The sequence below is a fragment of the Apteryx rowi genome, unplaced genomic scaffold, assembly GCF_003343035.1.
Source record: "Apteryx rowi isolate R43461 unplaced genomic scaffold, aptRow1 scaffold_107, whole genome shotgun sequence".
NCBI lineage: Eukaryota > Metazoa > Chordata > Aves > Apterygiformes > Apterygidae > Apteryx > Apteryx rowi.
In genome coordinates this window covers 1,140,801-1,161,626 of record NW_020447275.1, presented here as the reverse complement: position 1 = coordinate 1,161,626, position 20,826 = coordinate 1,140,801, and the positions used below count along the sequence as shown (strand labels likewise).

Genomic DNA, 20,826 nt, shown 5'->3' with positions numbered 1-20,826 from the left:
TGAATTTAAAAAAAATAAATAAAAGAAAGAGCACAGACCAGCCATGTGAATCAGGAAATGATAAAAACCACACTTCAGTTATTGCTAGCTTTTATACATCACACCAACATGCTTAGCTCCAGGAAACTAAGGTATTCTTCAAGCCATAAGTAACTTGTGGCTAGATCTAGTAAAATACATAGGGAAGAAAAAAGACAAAGCAATAAAATTCCTAGAAATACACTATGGTTCTGGGTTTTATTTCAGTATTTACCAGTCTAAATTCCCAAGAATTCACCAGGGCTTACAGCTCTAACAAAAACTGAGCTGCATTTCAAGCTGAATTTTCTTATTACAGATCTACTAGTATTTTTGCATACTATCTCTTGTTCTTCTAGACAAACTTTACCAGAGGTACACCCAGGCATAAAATATACATTGCCTGATATTAGTTTTACAGTGCAGCATGCTATGCTTCAACTATGAAGTCAAAGAGGAGTATTAAGCTGCCAGCAGAAGCAGAAAGTCAGAACAAAAGTTTCTAACAGACATTGCAAAACATCTACAAGTCCACAGGTGGCAAAACACAGGTGACCAGGCTTTTTTCCAAAGATAACCCTGAAGCAAAGCAAAAAACAGTCTGAGCAGCAGAACCTGGCTCTGCCTTCATTAGCTACTGTGTATAACTGGAATGAATTCTAGTATTTGCCCACGCTGAGAACACTGCAGTTTGAGAAGAAGCTGTCCATTACTGTATGACTGCACTTTTGCATCTCTGCTATTTCATTCCCAGACTTCTTGGGCTAAGATTTACACTTACTGAAAGGTACAGTGCTTTTTTGAAAAGGGCTATGCATATTTCTGACCACATTTCTAAACTACTGTAGACCTGAATCCAGTCCTTCAGAGATGATGGTAGTACATCAGTCTATTTTTACTTTATCAAGCCTTTTTTTAATCTAAGTTTTTCCATTTTATTGAGAACAAAATTTCAGTGTTATGCTCACATTGCCAAATAATCAGTTTATGATAACTAAAAGCAGTATTTCCTATGGCTAAATGAAGCAAACTCACTTAAAGCAAGTTTTCAAAAGAAAGATCAATGACAATTTTCTACTGGATTGACACTGTTCAGCATTCTCTTTTCCTTAACTAAAATTATTTTTATGCAAGAAGAGTGGCTTGTAGAATAATTAAATCTTAAATTGTCCATTACTCTTGGAATTATCTAGATGGTTATCAGAGACACTCATATTTTCCAAGTGCTTGATTTTATCTGCCCTTGGGACACGGCTCCTGCAGCTCCTGACCAGATGCACAATTCTAACCCCCAATACTGAATGCCTCTCATTTTCAGAACTGGGCTACTGTTCTTTTAACAGTACTTTGCATTAACAGAGACACACAAGCCCTTTCTACGTTACCACTTTCAACAAAAGCACTGTGCAGTCAGATGGCTGAATAAGTTCACTTTCATTCATAAATACTTAAAAAAATTTGAGTTCTGTAGCATCTCCTTTGAAGAGGACATATTATAGAGAATCACTTTCACAAGGTTAAGACCTTTTTTAGCTCTATTCTTGCAATAAAAGCAAAAGCTTTTGAGAATTGCATTGTTTATGATTTTCCTAGGTCACACTCACAACAAAACAGTGATTTGGGGGCCCAAGTGACAAACTAAGTTCTACCTCACACTTATTTAACTGTGCATTTCATATAAGACTGAGTGTTCACATAGTTGTGAGAAAGAGCAGGCCAGTATCCACGTGACTGTGCTACTCAGCTACCAGTCACCCCAGGGGAAAGGGATTGCAAGCAACTGGCAATGCTTTGCTCATCTTCTGCATATGTAACTTGAGACTTGTTTAAGCTTGGCTCTGGCGATGGGAGTTACACAGGGGCTTCATTTGATAAAGATGCTAAAGATGCCGTGATGGCAGAAAGCTGTAGAAGTCTTCTAAACTCATCCTTTCCTTTGCATCCTTAGTACTATAACTGCAGCTAAAAAACCTATTTACCTACAATATTTGTAGCTAATCACCTTTATATGAGAATGCCTTTATACTAGTCGCACAATCCCCCCCCCCGTGCTTTCCCAAATTATGGTTGTGTGTCCTGCAGAGAAGCTGTTAACAGCTCATTTCTCTAGAGAAATGTAAAAACAGTAGTTGTGTTGTAGTAGCTAAGGCAAGATGTTATACAGACAGTGCCCTCCTAATCCTTTTAAATGCTGCATACTACAAGCACCAGGCAACTATGGTGCCAAATCCTAGGATGAGGAACAGTTTTCAAGTCTCCATGTGAGCACTTTAAAAAAGCATCACAGTTATAACAATAGCAGCAGGAATAAAGAAATAAATGCATTTTGACTGATAAGCTAGGAAGCAAAACATATTTTGCAAGCACTTCTCAAATAAGTCTCATGGGTCCTGCTCTAATTCTTGCTGCAGTCACCGGGAACCCATCTACTGACTTTACAGGGAATTATCTCTAGCCCTTCAAGACCTTCAACCAGTTTCTTACTCCTGTAACAGCATTGCCCAAACAGTGCTAGTTCTAGATCTGACTCATACAACAAGAAAACCTCCAAACAGAGACTACATAAGATGTCACAAATTGACCAAAGAGGAAATTAGCAACAGATTACTTTCTGAAGTGGGAACTGCATGACTCTCACAGTTATTCCTTCACCTACACACCGTACTGGTGAGCATACGTTTTACAAAAAAACATTTCTGGGAACAACTGCTTACWGAGAAACAAAAGCAGTGTCCAGTACTTTGCCATAGCCAGGGCATCTTCTGTGCATCTACCACATAAGGTAAAAGAAGTTAATACTGAAATCACATTTTATTACATTCCAACACTACACAGTTCATGCAAAACATTAAATCAAATTATACCAATTGAATGATATCTAATGGAATGCTTGTGGCCTCAGACAGGTTCATGCAAACTTTGAATTGCGCTAATTTGTTACAAACCAGTGAAACAAAATACATTATATAAAGAATGCATTAATTTGACAACAGGTACAATTGCCTTTAATATTTTTAAAGAAAACTTCAATACTCTAAGAAAACATATTTCATGCATGAATTTCAGTTATGCGCAAAAGCCTCTTTATATAGAGAGAGGGAGAAATAGAATAGTATTAAGAAGTTGAGAACAATCATGATTTGGAGATAGATGACATTGTTGCTGATTAATACCAGCGGTATTTAAAAATAATGTCCTAGATGCCATGGGGCAAGTATTTCCCAGTTTTCAGATCCTAGCCATGCTACTGAAATCCACGTTGTTCCAAAAGTACACACAGAGTGAGTTGCATGCACGCACAGGTCAGAATACTGTATTAAACTCATTACCACAGACAATCAAGTGAGATACAGCTTTGATTAGGTATATGTCATAACGTGTATAACTGAATTACAATGATTTCAAACCTAAAATGTCCTTGAGATGAACAAGACATGTCTAGCTCTCAGCTAAAAAACAGCAACAACAACAAAAAAATTACAGAATAAAAAGAGCAATAGCTAATAGGAAAAAAAATGATAGGAACACCATGGCAATCTGTAGTGAAAGTAGCTTCCTACTCATACAACGACTAATCAAGTAAGCACTTTCTCACTTGTCCTAATACTGAATTCTATGTTTATAATTCATTAGATCCAAAGAAACAGACTTGCATTTTGCTGAAAGAGGGTTCCCTCTGAATATGGTAACTTTGGAGATCATACTTGATCAGCTAATTGGGCTTCTCATTTGTTTCCTTTTCCATTAAATAAAAACCTGTGCTCCCTGGAAGTGCCCAACTTTTTTCAATATAAATTCCCCAAAGAATCTAATGATATTTTGGCATAATAAATACACTACAGAGTGGCTTATGAAATAATTATCCTGAAATTAAGCAAACCTTAAACCTTGTAAACATGTGTTTACAAATAGCCACAAGCTGTAGWTACTTCAACAATATAAAGCATGCACACTGTGCTGTGCAAATCACCACTGCAGTACAGTTTTCTAGAAACCCCTTACCTGTCCTCTGGATAAACAGTCACTTAGAGAGCTACACACAGTCGCTTGTTTTAGGAAGTGGATGGTTATTAAGCAGAACTGCACGCACAGCGTGCTCCCTGGGATCAGGTTTTGCCGTACTGCAGATGGAAGCGGCTACACCTTCCGCAGAGTATCTGGGACTGCTCCCCCTTCTTCAGCAAGAAACACTGGCAAATCAGCAGGGCAGAGAGGTGTACTGGGCCACTGCAAGATGCATGTTTTTCTCTTGCCTGCCTTCTTGCCCTCACCTCCCGAGATTCATTTAGACCTCTCTTAAGTTGCCTTGGTTGAATTTTTCCTGAAGTGGTGAAATAAAAATTCCACAGTGAGAATGAATAGCAGCACCCTACGTCCCTCCACCTAGGTCTTCTCACTCCTCAGAGTAACCTGGAACAAGCGTGCAGAAGGAAAGGAGAGAGCTTTTCTGGGTTCAGGCAGCAGGTCTTACAAAGCCACTTACTCCCACCATATGCTTTGCAGACCATTCCCTAAAATGTTTCTTCCCTTCCTATCTCAACACTGCCGCTAAATAACAGTGTTAATTTGTTTTAAGAACCCATACTTTACAGACAGTTCATTTAAATATATTATTACAGCACTGTGGGTGAAGGGACGAGTAGTCAGGAGCCCTAGAGAATCACTGTTTGTACGTATGAGAATGATGCAATTGTTGGATCTAAATAGCAATCCAACATGGAATTACAGGATTCAAACAACAGAGTTTACACATTAAGAGATCAGGACCCAAATTCAGCTCTGCTGCACTCATGATGTCCGAATGAGGTCCATTATTGTTATCAAAATATCTAGAAATAAGAAAAAGCTAAAAGTGCTGCCGACACGCTCTATTTTTGTATGTATATTTTTGTAGTAGGAAGAATGTAGTAACATTTGCACAAATCCTTTTTTTTTTGGAGCTCATTGTCTCCCGCTTATCAGTTGAAATCATTATTTATGACATCGCACTTCTTTGCTAAAGAGATGATCGTGAATTTAGAAAGGCTAGCAAGAATCCTAATGTTGGATTTAAACCCCGTTTCAGTGTGATATGCAAGATAAATCCCTATTTCCATGTGACATGCAGGATAAAACATATCTAAGCCATTCTCAGATATATCTGATTTATCAGCTAGTACTGAACCACCTGTGAAGACCACAATGTACTGAACAGACTCCCAGAAAGTTTCATCACATGAAGGATGTGAAGGAATAGTCTTACAACTACATCCTTGCAGTGCTCCACTACTCCCATAACAGCCTTCTGTGGCAGCCTACCAAGCCTGAACAGCACCACAAAAGCCACCAGCAGTACAGAGCAATAGACATTATGTATATATATATGTGTGTGTGTATATATATGTTTATACACACACACMCCCCTCTGAGCCCTGAAAAGCTTCAGCATCAGATGTGTACTTTGCTGAGTTGGTTTGCAGCCCTTTTTCATAAGCCATGTATTCATWTCCGCTCTCGCACTCTCATCAGCAATAGTAAATAGACAGTAGGTTGGGGAAAACGGAAATTCAAAGTCAGAGGATCCCACAGTCAGACATGGGCACCCAATCTCAACACTCCAACTCCACATCTAGGATACTGGAAATCAGCTTTCAGAAAAACAGGGTTCTTCCATCAAAGCCCACTAGAGTATATCCCATTCAAGCCCTAATTCCCCACAGGTCAGATTTCTCACTTCCCACAGCCTTTTCACTTCTGTTAATGAAAGTTGCCATGCTGCATTGCACCCAGGGAATAGTAAGTGGACATCAAGGTAGTGACCCCAGTACAGAGCGTTCCTCTAGAGGAGCACAAATAAAGAAAGAGCTGAAATCTGAGTGTCCTTTGGTTTTTGCTCCATCTATATTGCAGCTATCTAATTTACAAGCGGCAGGGCTGTGGATAATTTGCAGCAATCATCTCTGAAAGAACAAGCTGCAACCTCTGCACTGTGTGTAGAAATGGAGTACAAAGCCCTTTTGAACATCAAAAGCCTCAACTCAGTTTTGTTTCAAGGTCTTCCAGTCTGGTCAGGTTTAAACAGAAAGAGCGCTCAAGTTAGTTGTCTGGGAAATAAATCAATGCAGATAATTAACCTATTATTACCCTGAAAATTGATTAGCATAACGAAACAAACAGCTATCATACACACTGCACTTGTATTTGCTGTCCACATGTTGCACCTATTCCTCTGCTCTTTCCTCCAACAGCCATCAGAATAATTATTCTCAGAGAGCATTAGCTAGAGCTCAAGCTGCAGGCATAATTCACACTTCCTTGGAGACCCAATTATAGGTTATAGGAGACAGTTGAACAGTTCTGAAGACAACCTCCCACTCTACATCTTCATATATATTTAACCAAACCCAATTGTTTCACTTGCCTTTTGAATATGGCAAGTTAACAGTGAGAAGAACCGAGTAACTTAAAATCCATTTTATGATGACTAAAGATATACATTATGAACAGTAGATATGTTGTTTCCATTTGGAATAAACTTTCTACTTCCCTTTTTTGGAAGTAAAACATGTATTTGGTTAAGTGGATCTAATTAAAGCAAATGGGTATTTCCCCTTCAGAATTAATAGATGTGATATATTGCATCACTTGCCTTATTTGATTGCATCAAAACATTGTTACTTGAGGCCTGCAGATGCAACAGCTCTAACACACAAAAGGCTAAACTGTACTCCATTGGAAAGCCAGGATAAAGAGATCTGCAAATATTCTTATTTTTTTCATACAAACTTTGTGCAAGATAAAGCATTCAGCAGCCTGAAGCTTCCTCCTTATGCCACTACTCCATACTCTTTATGCCATACACCGTAAAGAAAATGAGCCTAGAGTCATAGAGCTCAATCTTTGAATGAAATAAAACCCCTTGAAGACATCTCTGAACACATTAAATGCAAGCACGACCAGTGCTTGGCTGTGTTTCAGATGTCCCTTGCCAGCAAGCAGTTCACAACTAGGAAATCCATGGGTATATGTAACACCTACCCAACAAGCTAAAGAAAGCTGTGTATTTTCAGCTGAGAATAATGACATGCAGCAAGTGCACATGTGTCAACAGCTGAAGTCACATGAGCTCTCTTTAATGATCTGGTTTCACTTAGTTTTATCACTTTGGTATGCATTTTTCTAATACATAACCCTGTTATATTTCTTGGCATTTAAGTAGAGATCTCAGACTCTCTTACACACGGAAAGCTAACATGACTCAAGTGAGGACAGAAAAAAGCCTAAAAAACACCCCAACCCTCGAGCTGAGACAGTCTTGCAAAAACTTGAACCTCCACTGCTCCTAACTCAGCTATTTTCTAAATTATCATATTGGTGATATTTAGTATATTTAAACAATTTAAATCAAACATCTAAAAGAGAAGATTTGCAGATAATATGATAAAGACCAATTTATTTTGGCACCTACCCCAATAAAGAAAAGAGGCATACGCACAAGAAACAGAACGGAGATTTTGTGAAGGTATTCAGAACACAGTGAATACCTTCGGATCTGAGGCAGCGTGCACAAACCAATTTTGTATGTTTGCACATTGTACTGTGAACGGGAATTCATACAGGCAGAACTCATGTAGGTTCCTCGAAAGTCTTTATCTGGGACATTTTCATCTCTGGAGATCTGGGAAATTCCACCTCTCTCTTCCTCAGTCTCTCTTTAAAAAAACTATTCTTTTCTGTGCACTAAACGAACTGGAAACATACACCATGCAGACCTGCAGAGGAGAAGATTCTGGATTCTCTTTTATGTGAAGGGAAAAGAATGGACAGTGACACTGGACTGCAGCACTGAGAGACTGAGCATCAAATTACTGGCAGTGAATTCCAAACCAGTGATCTCGAAGTCCCCTTCATATCAGTAACACCTGTAGGAGCCAAACTTGCATTATCTTAAGTTCATTCAAATTATTACCAAACTCTGAGTTATGTAACATTGTAGTTTTGAAAAATTTGTGAATTATTACCAAACAATGCAAATTCTCACAGTAATAAGTTCTAATGTGTTTGCAGCTTTTCCATAAGAGCTCAGGCTATCTCAGAGCTTTCATTAGTGATTCATCTTAAATAAAAAGACTGAGACACAGGTTTAAAAGCAAGTGTCCGACATCAATCAAATATCAAATATCAGGGACACTTACTTCCATCTTCTCAGTAGTCTTAATACAACAAGAATAAACCAGAAAACAGTTTAATTTTAGTATAGTACTACTTAGAGTATATTGAAACACAGATAAAATACACTCTTGTAGTAAATTTCAGATTGACTTCACCTGGAAATGTATTCACTTTTTCCATTCATATATTTTGTTTAGAGTATTCATAGTAGGCAAGGAATGCATTCTTGTTACAGGCAATATTTTATGTTTCCTCAGCTGAAGTGGCTTGGCATTGTTTGCATTTACAGTTTATTATTAGCATAAATATATAATCATGCTGAAAGATAACCCTGAAAATTCAGTTGATATAGTAGCAGCCAAAACTCAGCAATCAGTGCAGATAAGACAAGCAATGCTTAGCATCTTGCCATCAGATGATTTCACAGATTTTTATCCTGGCTGACCTATGCTGGCTGCAGTTTCAGTCACTGATTTAAATAAGAGACACAGATGTGTTGTCCTTGCCACTCTTGTTGCTCATATATTAACTGAATATTTGCACCTGGTGTCTCACTTCATTTATTGGGTTATCACTGTTCATTGCTTTTCTTCTGTTATTTCTCCAGTGTTGCTCTACCCCATAAGAGACCCCAACCTATAAAAGAACAAGGAAAGAACTAAAGAAACTTCAGCAATACAGAGAGAAACTAATCTTTGTTCTAATTTGCTATTGACAAATAATCCCCGATTCACTCTCAGGAGCTTGAAGAAACGTCTAGTATTTTAATACTGTAACAACTCATAAGAACGTCTAGCTGCACTTCACCAAGTGGTATACATTCACTTTCCACTTGACAAACAGAAACAAGAGGGAGAGGGAAATGGTTTASAGGCCAAATGAAAACACATAAGTAGTAATGTAGTGGGTGTTTTGAACAGCAATTTATTACATAATAGGTCCCTCAGACTTTAAGCCCACAATGACTGGACATTTAAAAATTTAAGGAGGCATTTACTTGAAATGACTGCTTTGTCCTCTTTGTCTCCTTCTAACTCCCTATGCATGAATAGGGATTATGCATCCTCTCACATTTATCCCCTTTTCCTTCTTCTCCTGTATTCTGCTAGCCTTTCAACAGCTTCTCCTAGAACTGTTTTCATTTGTTCTCAAACCTGAACTTGCCTGGCTTATGTTATCTAGCCAATTCAGATTATCACCTCAGGGAAGGTATCTTCTCTTCCTACATGTTTCTAAAGTCTGGTATGGAAGAAATAATAAATTATGTCTCTTATTCATCTCAATTTCAAACCCTGTGAAAATACAAGTAACCTTCATGCTTTTAGCCTTCCTGTAAATCAGTAATGAATCTGGAATGCTTCCCCATGACAAGACTCATTCATTCAGTTAAAAATGAAATGAAATGTCTGTATTTCTGTGATTTAAGTCGTCTTGTTCCAAAAAGTTATGTACATTCTCTAAACAACATTACTAAAAACTGTACAAGTTCAGGATTTCCAAAAGCCACAGTCATGAAATGCTTCTCTTTATCACTAGCTTTACTCAGCTTGTGAAAGTGAGTTGCAATATATCCTAGAGTCTTGAGAGTTCATACAGAGCGAAACCAGTTTTACAACGAGATATAATGAAAGTGCAAGAGAGTTTCAGTGCCCCACAATACACATAATAACAATTATTGCGACCTCTGTTAGGAGCAAAGAACCGGAAGTTTTTATGTCAGTGCTTGCTGTGGTGTTGGTGGAGAGGGGGCAGGCTGGGACATGGGGAAGAGAAGGACAAGTAACGCAATCTCTCACCACAACCAGTACCTTAGAAAGTTCCAACATGTCCAAAAGATTGGATAACGATGTAGCCTAGCAACTAGCTTGTAGCTTTACTCATAAAACAAACCAAATATTTATAATGCTACATTCATTTAAAATAAGTCATTGAAACCAAGCCCACTCTGGAAAATTTAAAACATTGCCTAATTGCATCATTTATATTCAAAACATTACTGTTGGATGGAAAACACAATGAATGAGACTTGTTCCCATTCCACCCTCTGCTCATACAAATTTCAAGTCTCCTAGGTTATTCTTTAAAATTAGTGTTTTAAAGGAGTATGCTACAAAAAATACTTCTCAGTCCTTCTGTTATTATACTACTGCATTACAAAGAGCATAAGCAAAAAAGAGATTCTTAAATATTACCTTCATATACAACTTCATACTTGGTGGGAATATAGCTGTATCCTTGAATCAGATCTGGAAGACAGTCCTCACAGAAGGAATGGAGACAAGGTAGCATTCTGGGGTTTCTCCTCCGCAGGTCCCATCTGCACACCAAACAATTTCTCAACAGATCCAGGCTCTCCATTTCTGTTGTCAAGACATCAAGAACATGGAGAGTCACAAAATGGCTCATGACAGCCCCTTCACTTAACAAAACACTTGATCACTCAAGTGCAAACTACAAGGTAACTGCAGGATGCACATTCTCAGAAATAACATTTGTTTAGTCCTTTTGAAGAAAGAGGAAGCTCCTTGCAGCTGAAAATCACATACTTGCTTTACAAAAGATCATCTTTGCAGATTGTTGTGCAGGAAAGTGTGGTTTAAGATTTACAAACCGTGATCCCACTATCTCTATAGTACTTGTACCTTTTGTAAAAACTGAAGTAATCTGTTCTATGGATCTATTTACAAAGTTGTTACCAGGCTGAATTGTCACATGCTGTTCACTTCCTGCTAGAAGTATTCAAACTGTGCAATAAAAATGATGATATTCCCCTACTGCTTTTATAATTTCATCTCAATGTTTTACAGTTTTCAGGTAAAGCAAATAACGTTAAGCATAACTTAATAAGCAAAATAGCTTAAATAGCAAATAAGATAAGCATATCACCATTATTTCAGCAGTCTGTTAGAAAGCTGCCTTGATAAACGTAAAACTTTTCTGCTAATCTTTGTAGAAATTAATAAAATACAGTTCACAGTGATCAAACTTCACCTGTCAAGATGACCACAGATCAAAATATAGATTAAATCTAAACTTTCTACAAGCTCAGTAGTGTTTCTCGTGCCAGCCTGAGCTCCCCAAGATAAATTGAGTATTTTGCAGCTCATGTTCCACCCTCGATTCYGATTTTTTTAGAATTGTCTATCAGACATAGCCTGCAAAAGGAAACTTTTGCAAGTTGCAGTTCAGTTTCCTTTCCCTTGCGGAGGAGCATCAGAGGAGGAAAAGCAAATACAGTCCTGTCTCCCCTGGAACCAGTCTTCCAGCTGACAGAAGCTCCCAGGGTTGGAGCCCCTCCAGTAGCCGCCCATCACCTTGGCATCATGGCCTTGCTACCAGCAGAACATATCTTGCTGATATTCTCTTTAGATTTTCCCTAGCACAGAAGGAAAACAGCTCTAGTTGTAGGTACATATATTCTCTTGAGAGATTCTGTCCGAGGGCAGAATCCAGTGGAAATGGTTAGTAATCAGGTCGTCTTCTATGAGGAAACAAAATTATGAATGTCTCAAAGTCACAACCAGTCATTTTTATTTTATTTTATTTTTATTTTTTTTAAGAGTGTTGCATTCTGACGTCTTTTTTCTTTTTAATGGACCAATTGTTGCAGTCTATATTGCATTTTATACCCAAGACCCACCTGTAGGAACAAATGAAAATAGGTAGACATCCACCAACTTTACTGAATTGACATATCAGACAAATTCAAACCTACCTCAAAAGCTCACTTTTGATTGAAATTTCAAAGTTAGAGATCCCTTTAAAAATGAGCTGTGATAATGGTACCTGTGGTGTAACTAATAAACGTTATAAATGCTTATTGTATGAGCTCACTTTTTACAGCACATCTTCATCAATTATCTTCCAGAGGCAAATGTCCTTAGGGCAGCGCAGCTCCTCATCCTGCTTTGTCTCCTTTGTTTCTTGCAACTAGAGTTAAGATGACAAATTAGCACCTACAAAAACATACAATTTGTGCAATAGGAAGTTGAGGTCTTAAACTAACACATTGTTCAGATAGAGAAACCACAGCCCAGCACCAAAGCATGAATGCACAGAGAAAATTTGTGCAAACACAAAGACTAATATTGGGAAATGCTGTATCACCATAAATGCCAAACCAGTGGCTGAATGTGCAGAAGTGGGTTACCATACATTTTAATTTATGCTTTTTGCATAACTTTTGAAACAATATACAAGTTTTCAAGGGGAGCAGAGGATAAGAGTGAGAAAAAATGTTAAAGTTTCCTGCTGAGCCACATATGCAAATGCTGCCACATTACCAGTGACTTGGCTACACCGATGGGAAACAATAAGTCCAGCAGCAGTGATAATGAGGAATATAAACTCAGGCGCATTTTGAGATGTGAGGTGAGGGTCATGAGGCAGGGCATGGGAAAGGAAACAGATAAAGATGGGGAGAGGTGGGGAGACAGCTGACAGGCAGAGAGGCATACATGGAACGGGAAGAGAAGTAGCAAGCACTTGACTTACCAGCCCAAATGTGGGAACAGAAAAAAAACTGTGTTTTGGGATTTCCCCTCAAGACCAGAAGATCAGTCAGGGCCACTGTAAGGCATCAGCAGCCCCAACACTGATGAAAGAGAAGCATCTGGATATTACAGGATTGGAACTTCTAGTAAGGCATTCATTTCATACAAGAGAAGTTAACAAAAGATACATTGTCATAACTGTATTTCTGTATTTTAGAGCTAAAATCTTTATGCAAGTCTTTCAATTTTCTTTGTTCCTCCTTTTGCTCCAATTTAATCAGGTGGTTTGTATTTTCTTCCTTCCATAAAACTTGGACATTGCTACAAGAGGCATGTTGCAGCATTTTAAAGTGTTGTAACATTATTTCTACCAGTTTTGTCCGTAATTGCTTCATTAGCAGTATCTTAAATCGCCAAAAATTTTACTTTACTTGAAGCCACAAAACTATCCCCATTTACCAGAACATGATATATTAGGTAAATAACCAAAAGGAAAATATTTCGCATTTAAAGTCAGTTGGTCTTCGTTCTTTTTAGCTTCCTTGCTCCTGCTCTCTGATTTTGCAAATCACCACAATATGAAAATCCCTTACTGGGATATTTTCTCCTCCCAGGAGAAAAGAGAAAGTTGGTGTTGACAGTCATCCTTGGGTTTTCATACTAGACTTCACAGGAATTTCTTGTTAAGGCACTATAAAACGCAGAAATGTCACCAGTTTGAATTCAGTAATACCTGCCTACTTAATTAGCAATCTGAACAATTCACCTGAACATTCTCAAAAGCAGTTGTTTCAACACATTCAGCACAAATGAGAGAAAAAAAAGCGACAAAGCAAAATCCCACATGCTTTTTCTCTTCAACAATCATTAAATCAAAACCAGTGCAAAACACTCAACTATTTTAAACAAAAGCATCAACTGATCTGGGTAAATCAACTGAATAATTGTAATTAGAGTTGCCAGTAAAGGCAATTCACTTGTCTTTACTTGGCGCTCTCACACTTCGGAAATACTCCCTGCCAGTATTTTGTCCAAAGAAACGGCTGCCCGCGGCGCCTCCCGGCCTCCTCACAGCGAGCGAGCGAGCGAGCGGGGCGCGCGCCCAGCGGCCAACCGCCCGCCGCAACGGCCGCCGCGGCAGGAGGCGCCCTCGCGCCCAACAGCCGCCGCGGCAGGAGGAGCCGCACCGCCTCGCGGGGCGGGGCCCCAGGATGAGTGACAGTGACGTCCGGCCGGCGCTCGGGGCGGGGCTGTGCCGCGTCAACGGAAGCGGCTTGCCGCGAGGCGCCGGCCGTTGGAGGCCGTTGCCAGGGCGAGGGGCGGCGCGGGAGCTCGGCGCCGCGTCCAGGGCTGCCCCGCGGCTCGGCGGCGGCAGAGCTGCCCTTCCAACAGCTTTTTGAACAGCTCAGGCCCGTCGCCAAAGTAACATTTATTCCTCCAGGCAGAGCAGAGGTGGGGGGGAGCTGGCATGGTACAGTGCAGGTGAGTGCATAAGGCTCAGCTATGTTCAAAAAAGCACGTGCAGACCAGCGAAGCTGGCCGAGCCCATCGCTGGTGGCGTACACTCACCGATACGCTGTTCACGCTGGCCGTGCTTCTCCTCCTGTCCAGCTGTAATTGTTCATCCTTGTATAATATTTATAGGCTTGCACTCAAGTGAATAATTCAGGACACAAGTGTAATTATGCTTTAAGTTAGCTTTTGAGAGATGCTTCATCAATACAGTACAATATGTGCTTCATTCAGTTTTACCTCACCTTTTTTCATATGCTTCCTTCTTTGTATACTGTTTGCAGATCATAGTGAAAGACTTAAGTAACTTAATCCCATCTTTTAGGGATGGGAAAAGCTCTGGCTTTTTCCAGCACATGAGGCTGGAGTCACATCCTGACATTTCCAATTGTTGTCCTGTGCTACTGTTATTGAAGAATACTCATCTTTTTTCATTGACTTTGTTCATGCTTTAATCACCACATGACCAGTAACACATCTAAGCATAAAACAGGTTGTTCAATTAAAAAAAAGGCAATTAAAGGGAGCAAATTAGGAACAAGAATTTAAGCCACCAGGTATTAGCTATACCTCAGTTGCTCTTGAGGCTTCATGCATAGCTGTTCCGGTACCATAAAGGAATAGCTAGACAGTGATAATCAAAGAAAAGAAACTTTTTTCTGAAACTAAAAGGAAGAGTTAAACTAGGTCATTAAAATAACTCTTTTGGGATGTGAACTCAACAATATTTAGCAATATTGCATATAGCATTTCATTACCAGTGATACTTAAAAATGTGAATATCATGCTGTAATTGTCATTACTGAACTGTAGACAAACATGACTAAACAAATAATGCAAGATACACTGTGCTCACCTGATTAAGCCTTCATTGTAAGTAGAGATTGTTAACTTTAACCTAATCATTAAGTTTATTATAGACATGGGGAAACTTTCTAAATAGAGCACCAACTGTTAAAGCAGAGCTCTTCAGTAGAGCAGTGATGATCAGATTCAGTAGAGCCCACAGGCTTCTGGCATGAAGAACTTTTTGTACTCATAAGACAACTGTACAAAATATCTATGTATTTTATATTAAGTCCCAAAGCATAAAAGCTGCACCTACTTCTGTGTACCTCAGTGAGCTACAGCCACCTGCCTATTGTCACATGCACTTGGGAGTACTTCAGTGTAACTTGAGCTTTTCACTGATTTTATGATCTGGTCAGGCATCAGATTACTGACAGAAAGGAGTAATAAAGGTCTCTTATTTTGTAGTGCTGCATAACTTACCTTTGAGGATTGAACTGAGTGCTTGATAGAGGTTCTGGTTACATTGCCTTCATTCTTGTTACTTGTCTTGCAGCCATGGTCTTCGCTGCCTGAAATGTGTTGAGTTGGACTCTGCTTTCTACAGCTCTCGGGTGAGGCTTTTTGCCCCCCCCACCCCCCAAATCCTCTACCTGATGAAAACAGTTTACGATAAAGGAATTAGTTGATTCTGTACCATGCTAAGGCAATTTGTACAGCACAAGTGAACTGTTATGTTTCACTGAGCTTTAGCAGTGGTTGAACTGGATCACATACTAGAAGACAGTGGTTCCAGCAGTCACCAAGATAAAGAAAGTTCACATGCTGTCACCTCAGTATTTTACAGACTATCCTTGAATTGTAGCTCTTCACAACTAACAGTAGTGTCAATCAGCAAAGATAAACTGTTTTAATTAAAACAATGCACGTCAGCCCAAAACTTAATTATTGGCAAGTGCTAGGTTGAGATGGAAGGGATTGCAAGATTGTTTCACACATACCATAAGGTATTTTGTAGCTATTAGCAATACTTTAAGACTCTTAGTAGTAAGCATACAAAACAGGTGACAGTGTCTACACGGTTTTCATCAGACACTTAAAATAAGAGGTGGTGAAAAGCTGCTCACTATAGTATAGTGATAGTAATATAGTTTGATTTTTACCTTTAAAGGTTCTGCTTCAGCATACAGAGCCAAGCTTTGCATTAACAACTGAGGTCTGGTTTTGAGGTTAGCAGTCTGCAATGCTTTTCTTAATCATTTTAATGCAAACATATCAGAAATTCACTTAGTTGCTTACATAGTGCAGCTCCCAAGCTATGCCATTGCTTTACATCAGCTGTAGGCAAGGTCAGAGCTAGCAGGCACCATTACTGTCTCTCACATGGTACACTGAGGAACTGCGTACCCTACTTGTGGAGGAGTGTATCAGTTGCAAAAGTTGATTAACAGTTATTATATTAATTCAGACATTAAGTAACAGTTTCAGTACATTGCTACTGTTAGCTTATAGGAAGAATATTTGGACTGTGAATCCATGAAGGTAGCAATATACTGTTGCTAACCCCTAAAGGCACACCAACCTGGAACTGCCATGTTTAAATCCAGTAACTCTGACAAGAGGCTTTAAAAGCTTTTACCTGAACACAAGCTAACTAGTCTGCCATGTTACCAATAGGACAGATCCAGTATAATGCCATTACAACCACTATGAATTAGTGAAATTCAGAATTAGTATCCTGTCAGGCCAATTTGATCCTGTGGTGGAAGAGGTCAGCCTCATCTGAAAGGCATTCAGTACATTCACAGCAGGGTTTGGCCTAGATAAGAGACTGAAAAAATAGTGTTATATTCACAAGGAAGATACAATTTACACTATATATGACTACAAGCCTTACGCTCTTACAATTATAGGATGCAAACACCTCAGTTTGTACTCTCAGTATTACAGCAGTAGTTTCTAGAACAGCACGTAAGATTAAAACAGTCTACATTTTAGATGTTGACTGCTGTCATAAGATAGACTGCTATCATGCATTGAGCCTAACAGCAGCAATTGAAGCACTGTAGGGACAAATACAGAAGTCATCACTTATAAAGCCCTTTCATTAACAATATCACTAAAACACAAACAAGAATTTGACCACGTTGTTGAACGAAGTTCAAAATACAGCTAATTGCTATGCATGATGCTGATGGAGGGAAGATCACTTTTTGTTGCAACCACAGGTGCTGCTAACTGTAAAGGGGCACACGACACAGGACTGTTCTGCTCAGAAGCTGGTGTTGCTCATGACATAGCTGTATGCTAGACAGACCCCCTTAGCAGCATCTGTAGAAATAATGGATTCATACCTGCCTCAAGTGCTTCTAATGACAAAAGACTGGCAATCATAAAATGAGACAGGAACCTGGGCTTGTTTAATTCCCACCTATAGCCACTTATTTCCCCTGATTCCCTGTTATACCCTACCTCCACCATTAGATGGAAACACAGCTAGAATTGTTGTGCAACCCCAGAAGGAAGCCTGGGGCCTACAAATCACAAATGATTGCCTACACTAAGTCTATTGCACCCATCAAGTTTTTATACTGTTACCCACTCTGCATTGTTTCGTACTTTATCCTCACTAACTTTCCCATTCCCAAAAGCCAAGGCAGAGTACCTGTAAGAGAATTCATCTAGATGTCATCTTAGTATACAAAGTCTCATCAGTAGAAAATAAGTCACCCTATTAGAGTGAAGAGGATCACCCATCAACAACTGCACAAATACAGGAAGAACCTATCTATTTAACTACCTTGTAAAGATAAAATAAGATATTATTACATGCCAAATAAGAACTGAATGCTGGACACTAACCAGGCAGCTCCAAATCATATTGAGAATCTGTCAAACCACTGAACAAAAACAGCCAGTAATCACTAAGTGGACAAGAATTAAGTCTGAACAGTGTCTGGAAAGGCCACGAAAAAGATTTCAGAAACTTCTGTAAATCAAAATTAAATTGGCCACAAATTTTACACATTGTCTTTATTCAAAAAAGTTGAATAAAACATGAAGGCCTTTATGCCACAAGCACACAGGCACCACCAACTTCTTTGATTTTCTCCTCTGCTCTTCTACTGAAGAACTTTGCTTTCACAATTACAGGCTGTTTGGGCAGCTTCCCCTTGCCCAGGACTTTGTAATATCCCTAGAAAGAAAAAAAAATCCATAAGCGTTTGTAATCATCCTAGGCTCCCACATTCAGACCTGTCTTTTAGCATGCACCAGTTAAACCCAAATCAGAAACACCATGACGTTTARTGACTACATCTCCAATATAAAATTGACACAAGTGAAAAAAATACTGTGCATGATACAGGGGAGTTACAGTTGCTCAGAGAAAAAGCAGAAGCTATACAGTAAGTTGAACCGTAATGAAATTGAAAAATTTTCAGTAATTTTGAATATTTGAATCTGGAATTCTTCCAGTACTCCATATACAAAAGACGACTGTGCAAAGGCTCATAACCAAGTGGCTGGCTTTTTCCCTACTTTTCCAAAGGGCAGAGCAGTCAGCTATGCTTCCATTACTAATTACTACACAATTACTTCTGTTCCACAAGCCCGGACATCCAGTACTTCTGAACAGAGCAGAGGACTCTTTGCATCTTACACATACAACTGAAGGGAGTGAGGGTGCCACGCTGGTGCCAAGGCACCTGTGTTTTATCCTGTTTTCCAAGCTTTCACAGCAATAGCTGTTCTCTCCCACTCATTTTGCTCCTGTCCTTTATATTAAAAGCACAGTCATAGCAAAAGGCCCATTAATGCTACAGCCTCCAAAGTCATAGCTTGTTAAAAGAAGTAAAGATGCCAATATAGGCATCTTAATTTGAGATGGAGAACACATCCACTAGGCAAACTAGTTAGTGTTACTGATTCGGTGGCTGACTGAGACATGAGACATCACAGCCAGTGAATAGTGATCAGATGTTTATGTCCGAGAACTATAGCACACCAAGACAATCAAATATGTTAAGATGTGACTCTAGTCTCGATATTAAAGAAATCAATTTATATAAATCAGGAAAGTTCTACCATGTTTTTGTACATGCTTTCAGTAACAATTTAAACAACTAATCTTTCACCACCTTTCATAAGTGAAGTCCTTGTCATTCATCACTCACAAGTATGAGAAGAATTTCTTACAGGAAAAAAAATGTAGCTGCAAAAATACTAGCGTAACTACTGATATGCTAAGATACATGTATTTGTCCCGAGAAGTTTACTAAGATTCAAGCACTGTAGCTTATATGCAGTTTGCCATTTTATCACTCATATATGCAAAGCTAAATTACACATTAAGTGACCACAAATCGCAGATTTGGATACAAGCAGAAACTTACTGAGCGTACAACATCGATGACTGGGGCTAGTCCAGCCTGGTTTTTGGCGTAATTGAGCCTAGTCTGCTCACTAACGAGCGTCCATAGTTTATCCAAATTGACAGTAGGACAGAACTTTTGATTTTTCTTCAAGTGATAGTGCCTCATGCCTACTTTTCCAAAGTAACCAGGATGACTGTGAAAGAAATACATTCCTCATTAAACCACATTTTTAGTTCATCCTAAACAGCACTACAAATCAACACTCAAACAAGCATATTGCTTGCTCAAGTGATCACAGAAAGATCATTTTATCTTACTTTCATATTATTCTTTTTATATTAACACATACAATATTTAAATGTAATACCCATTACTATCCAAACCAAAGGAAAATTATTTTTCTTAAGAAAGTAGTTATTATCCCTAGTAGAACTTGCAACTCAATCCTTCTGGTGAGTCTGGTCCAACCTTGCATCTCCTAGACAACCCCACTCACTGAATCCAGGGAGGATCACGTCGCCTGAGAAGTTGCAGACCCCCTGTCACTAACCTGGTGACTGACTGAATCAAGAATGGTCACAGCCAGTGAATATAGATTAGTTGTTACTTTCCGAGTACTCTAGCACACCAGGACAACAGGCAGTGCCCAGATGTGACTCTAGTCTCGGCATTAACTAAATATAAGATTTCTTACCTTTATTGCATACAGTTATATAGTATGGAGTTTGGATTTACATAACATTATGCGTGCATCTTTTCAGCATGGACCAGACTGTAACAGGCAAATTTGGTAAATTTACTGAATGCCACACTGAACTCTCAAAGATGTCTGCTTTAAGTGGAAAGGTCTTTGATTTTAGAGGAGATGAGGACATAAGTTGATTGTAGCTATAACATTACACTTCATGCTAGAGAGAAAAAATGCATAGAACTATAGGGAAGTTTGGATGTTTAGATATAAGTGTGTTGTTTTTACTACTTTGAAAACATATGTTTTCTTAGTATGTATTTAAAATGCTAGCTTACTATTTATCGAAGTTAATCCTGTGATGGTGCATACCACCAGCATTACCACGGCCTCCAGGATGTTTCCTATGTTTGCCTAAAAAGAAAAATTAAGCTCATTACACTGAGAGTATTGTATCAGTTACTTGTGCTCAGAGGTGTGTTCAATGCCCGCTTAAGCTGATTACTCCGATGGTGCAGTCCTGTCCCTTCTCCTGCCTTCGCCTCGCCTTGGTATGAGCCGGTTCGATCAGCGAGGCCAGCAGAGACCCCCCCGCGCCCCGCAGAAACAGCCACAGCGCGGCTGCACGGCAGCACCAGACACGCACTAGCGCAGCGAGGGCGCACGGACAGGCCCCAGGGGGTGAGGGGCGAGAGCCGCGGCAGCGCTGAGGCGGGCGGGTCGCGTCCCCGGGCTGCCGCGTTCAGTCCCGCTCCCGGCCGAGCGCAAGCAGAGCGGCGACACGGCGGCTCGGCACATC

General features: G+C 39.5%; 2 protein-coding genes, 1 long non-coding RNA gene and 2 other non-coding genes across 15 annotated transcripts in view; 1 reads left to right on the top strand and 4 right to left on the bottom strand.

The window, feature by feature from the left end:
- TRIM66 (tripartite motif containing 66) overlaps positions 1-15,533 on the bottom strand; it is a 58,464-nt gene extending 42,931 nt beyond the window's left edge. For 3 of the 11 annotated variants that reach the window (XR_003254278.1, XR_003254276.1, XM_026070132.1), the window contains exon 1: positions 10,362-10,684. Coding sequence is in view for 9 of the 11 variants with exons in the window: in XM_026070132.1 (XP_025925917.1) it covers positions 10,362-10,575 (214 nt within the window). In the remaining 2 variants the exon portion in view is untranslated. Of the gene's footprint in view, positions 1-10,361; positions 10,685-10,715; positions 10,781-10,811; positions 11,134-12,003; positions 12,806-13,428; positions 13,708-14,744; positions 14,767-15,446 lie in introns of those variants that run through there. The other 8 variants (XM_026070145.1, XM_026070154.1, XM_026070183.1 and 5 more) reach the window with 7 other exon arrangements.
- On the top strand, positions 13,849-15,794 carry LOC112968223. Its single transcript, XR_003254311.1, has 2 exons — positions 13,849-14,144; positions 15,520-15,794. It is a non-coding gene; the product is annotated as an uncharacterized LOC112968223 (long non-coding RNA).
- A 2,185-nt stretch (positions 15,795-17,979) lies between these two features.
- On the bottom strand, positions 17,980-20,473 carry RPL27A (ribosomal protein L27a). The gene is made up of 3 exons (XM_026070238.1): positions 20,366-20,473; positions 19,358-19,532; positions 17,980-18,159 (listed from the first exon to the last, which is right to left on the bottom strand). The coding sequence occupies exons 1-3, from the start codon at positions 20,395-20,397 to the stop codon at positions 18,031-18,033; spliced, it is 336 nt and encodes a 111-aa protein (XP_025926023.1). The 5' UTR covers positions 20,398-20,473; the 3' UTR covers positions 17,980-18,030.
- LOC112968563 lies at positions 18,879-19,010 on the bottom strand. Its single transcript, XR_003254383.1, has one exon. It is a non-coding gene; the product is annotated as a small nucleolar RNA SNORA3/SNORA45 family (small nucleolar RNA).
- On the bottom strand, positions 19,877-20,008 carry LOC112968555. The gene has a single exon (XR_003254382.1). It is a non-coding gene; the product is annotated as a small nucleolar RNA SNORA3/SNORA45 family (small nucleolar RNA).
- Positions 20,474-20,826: the final 353 nt, after the last annotated feature.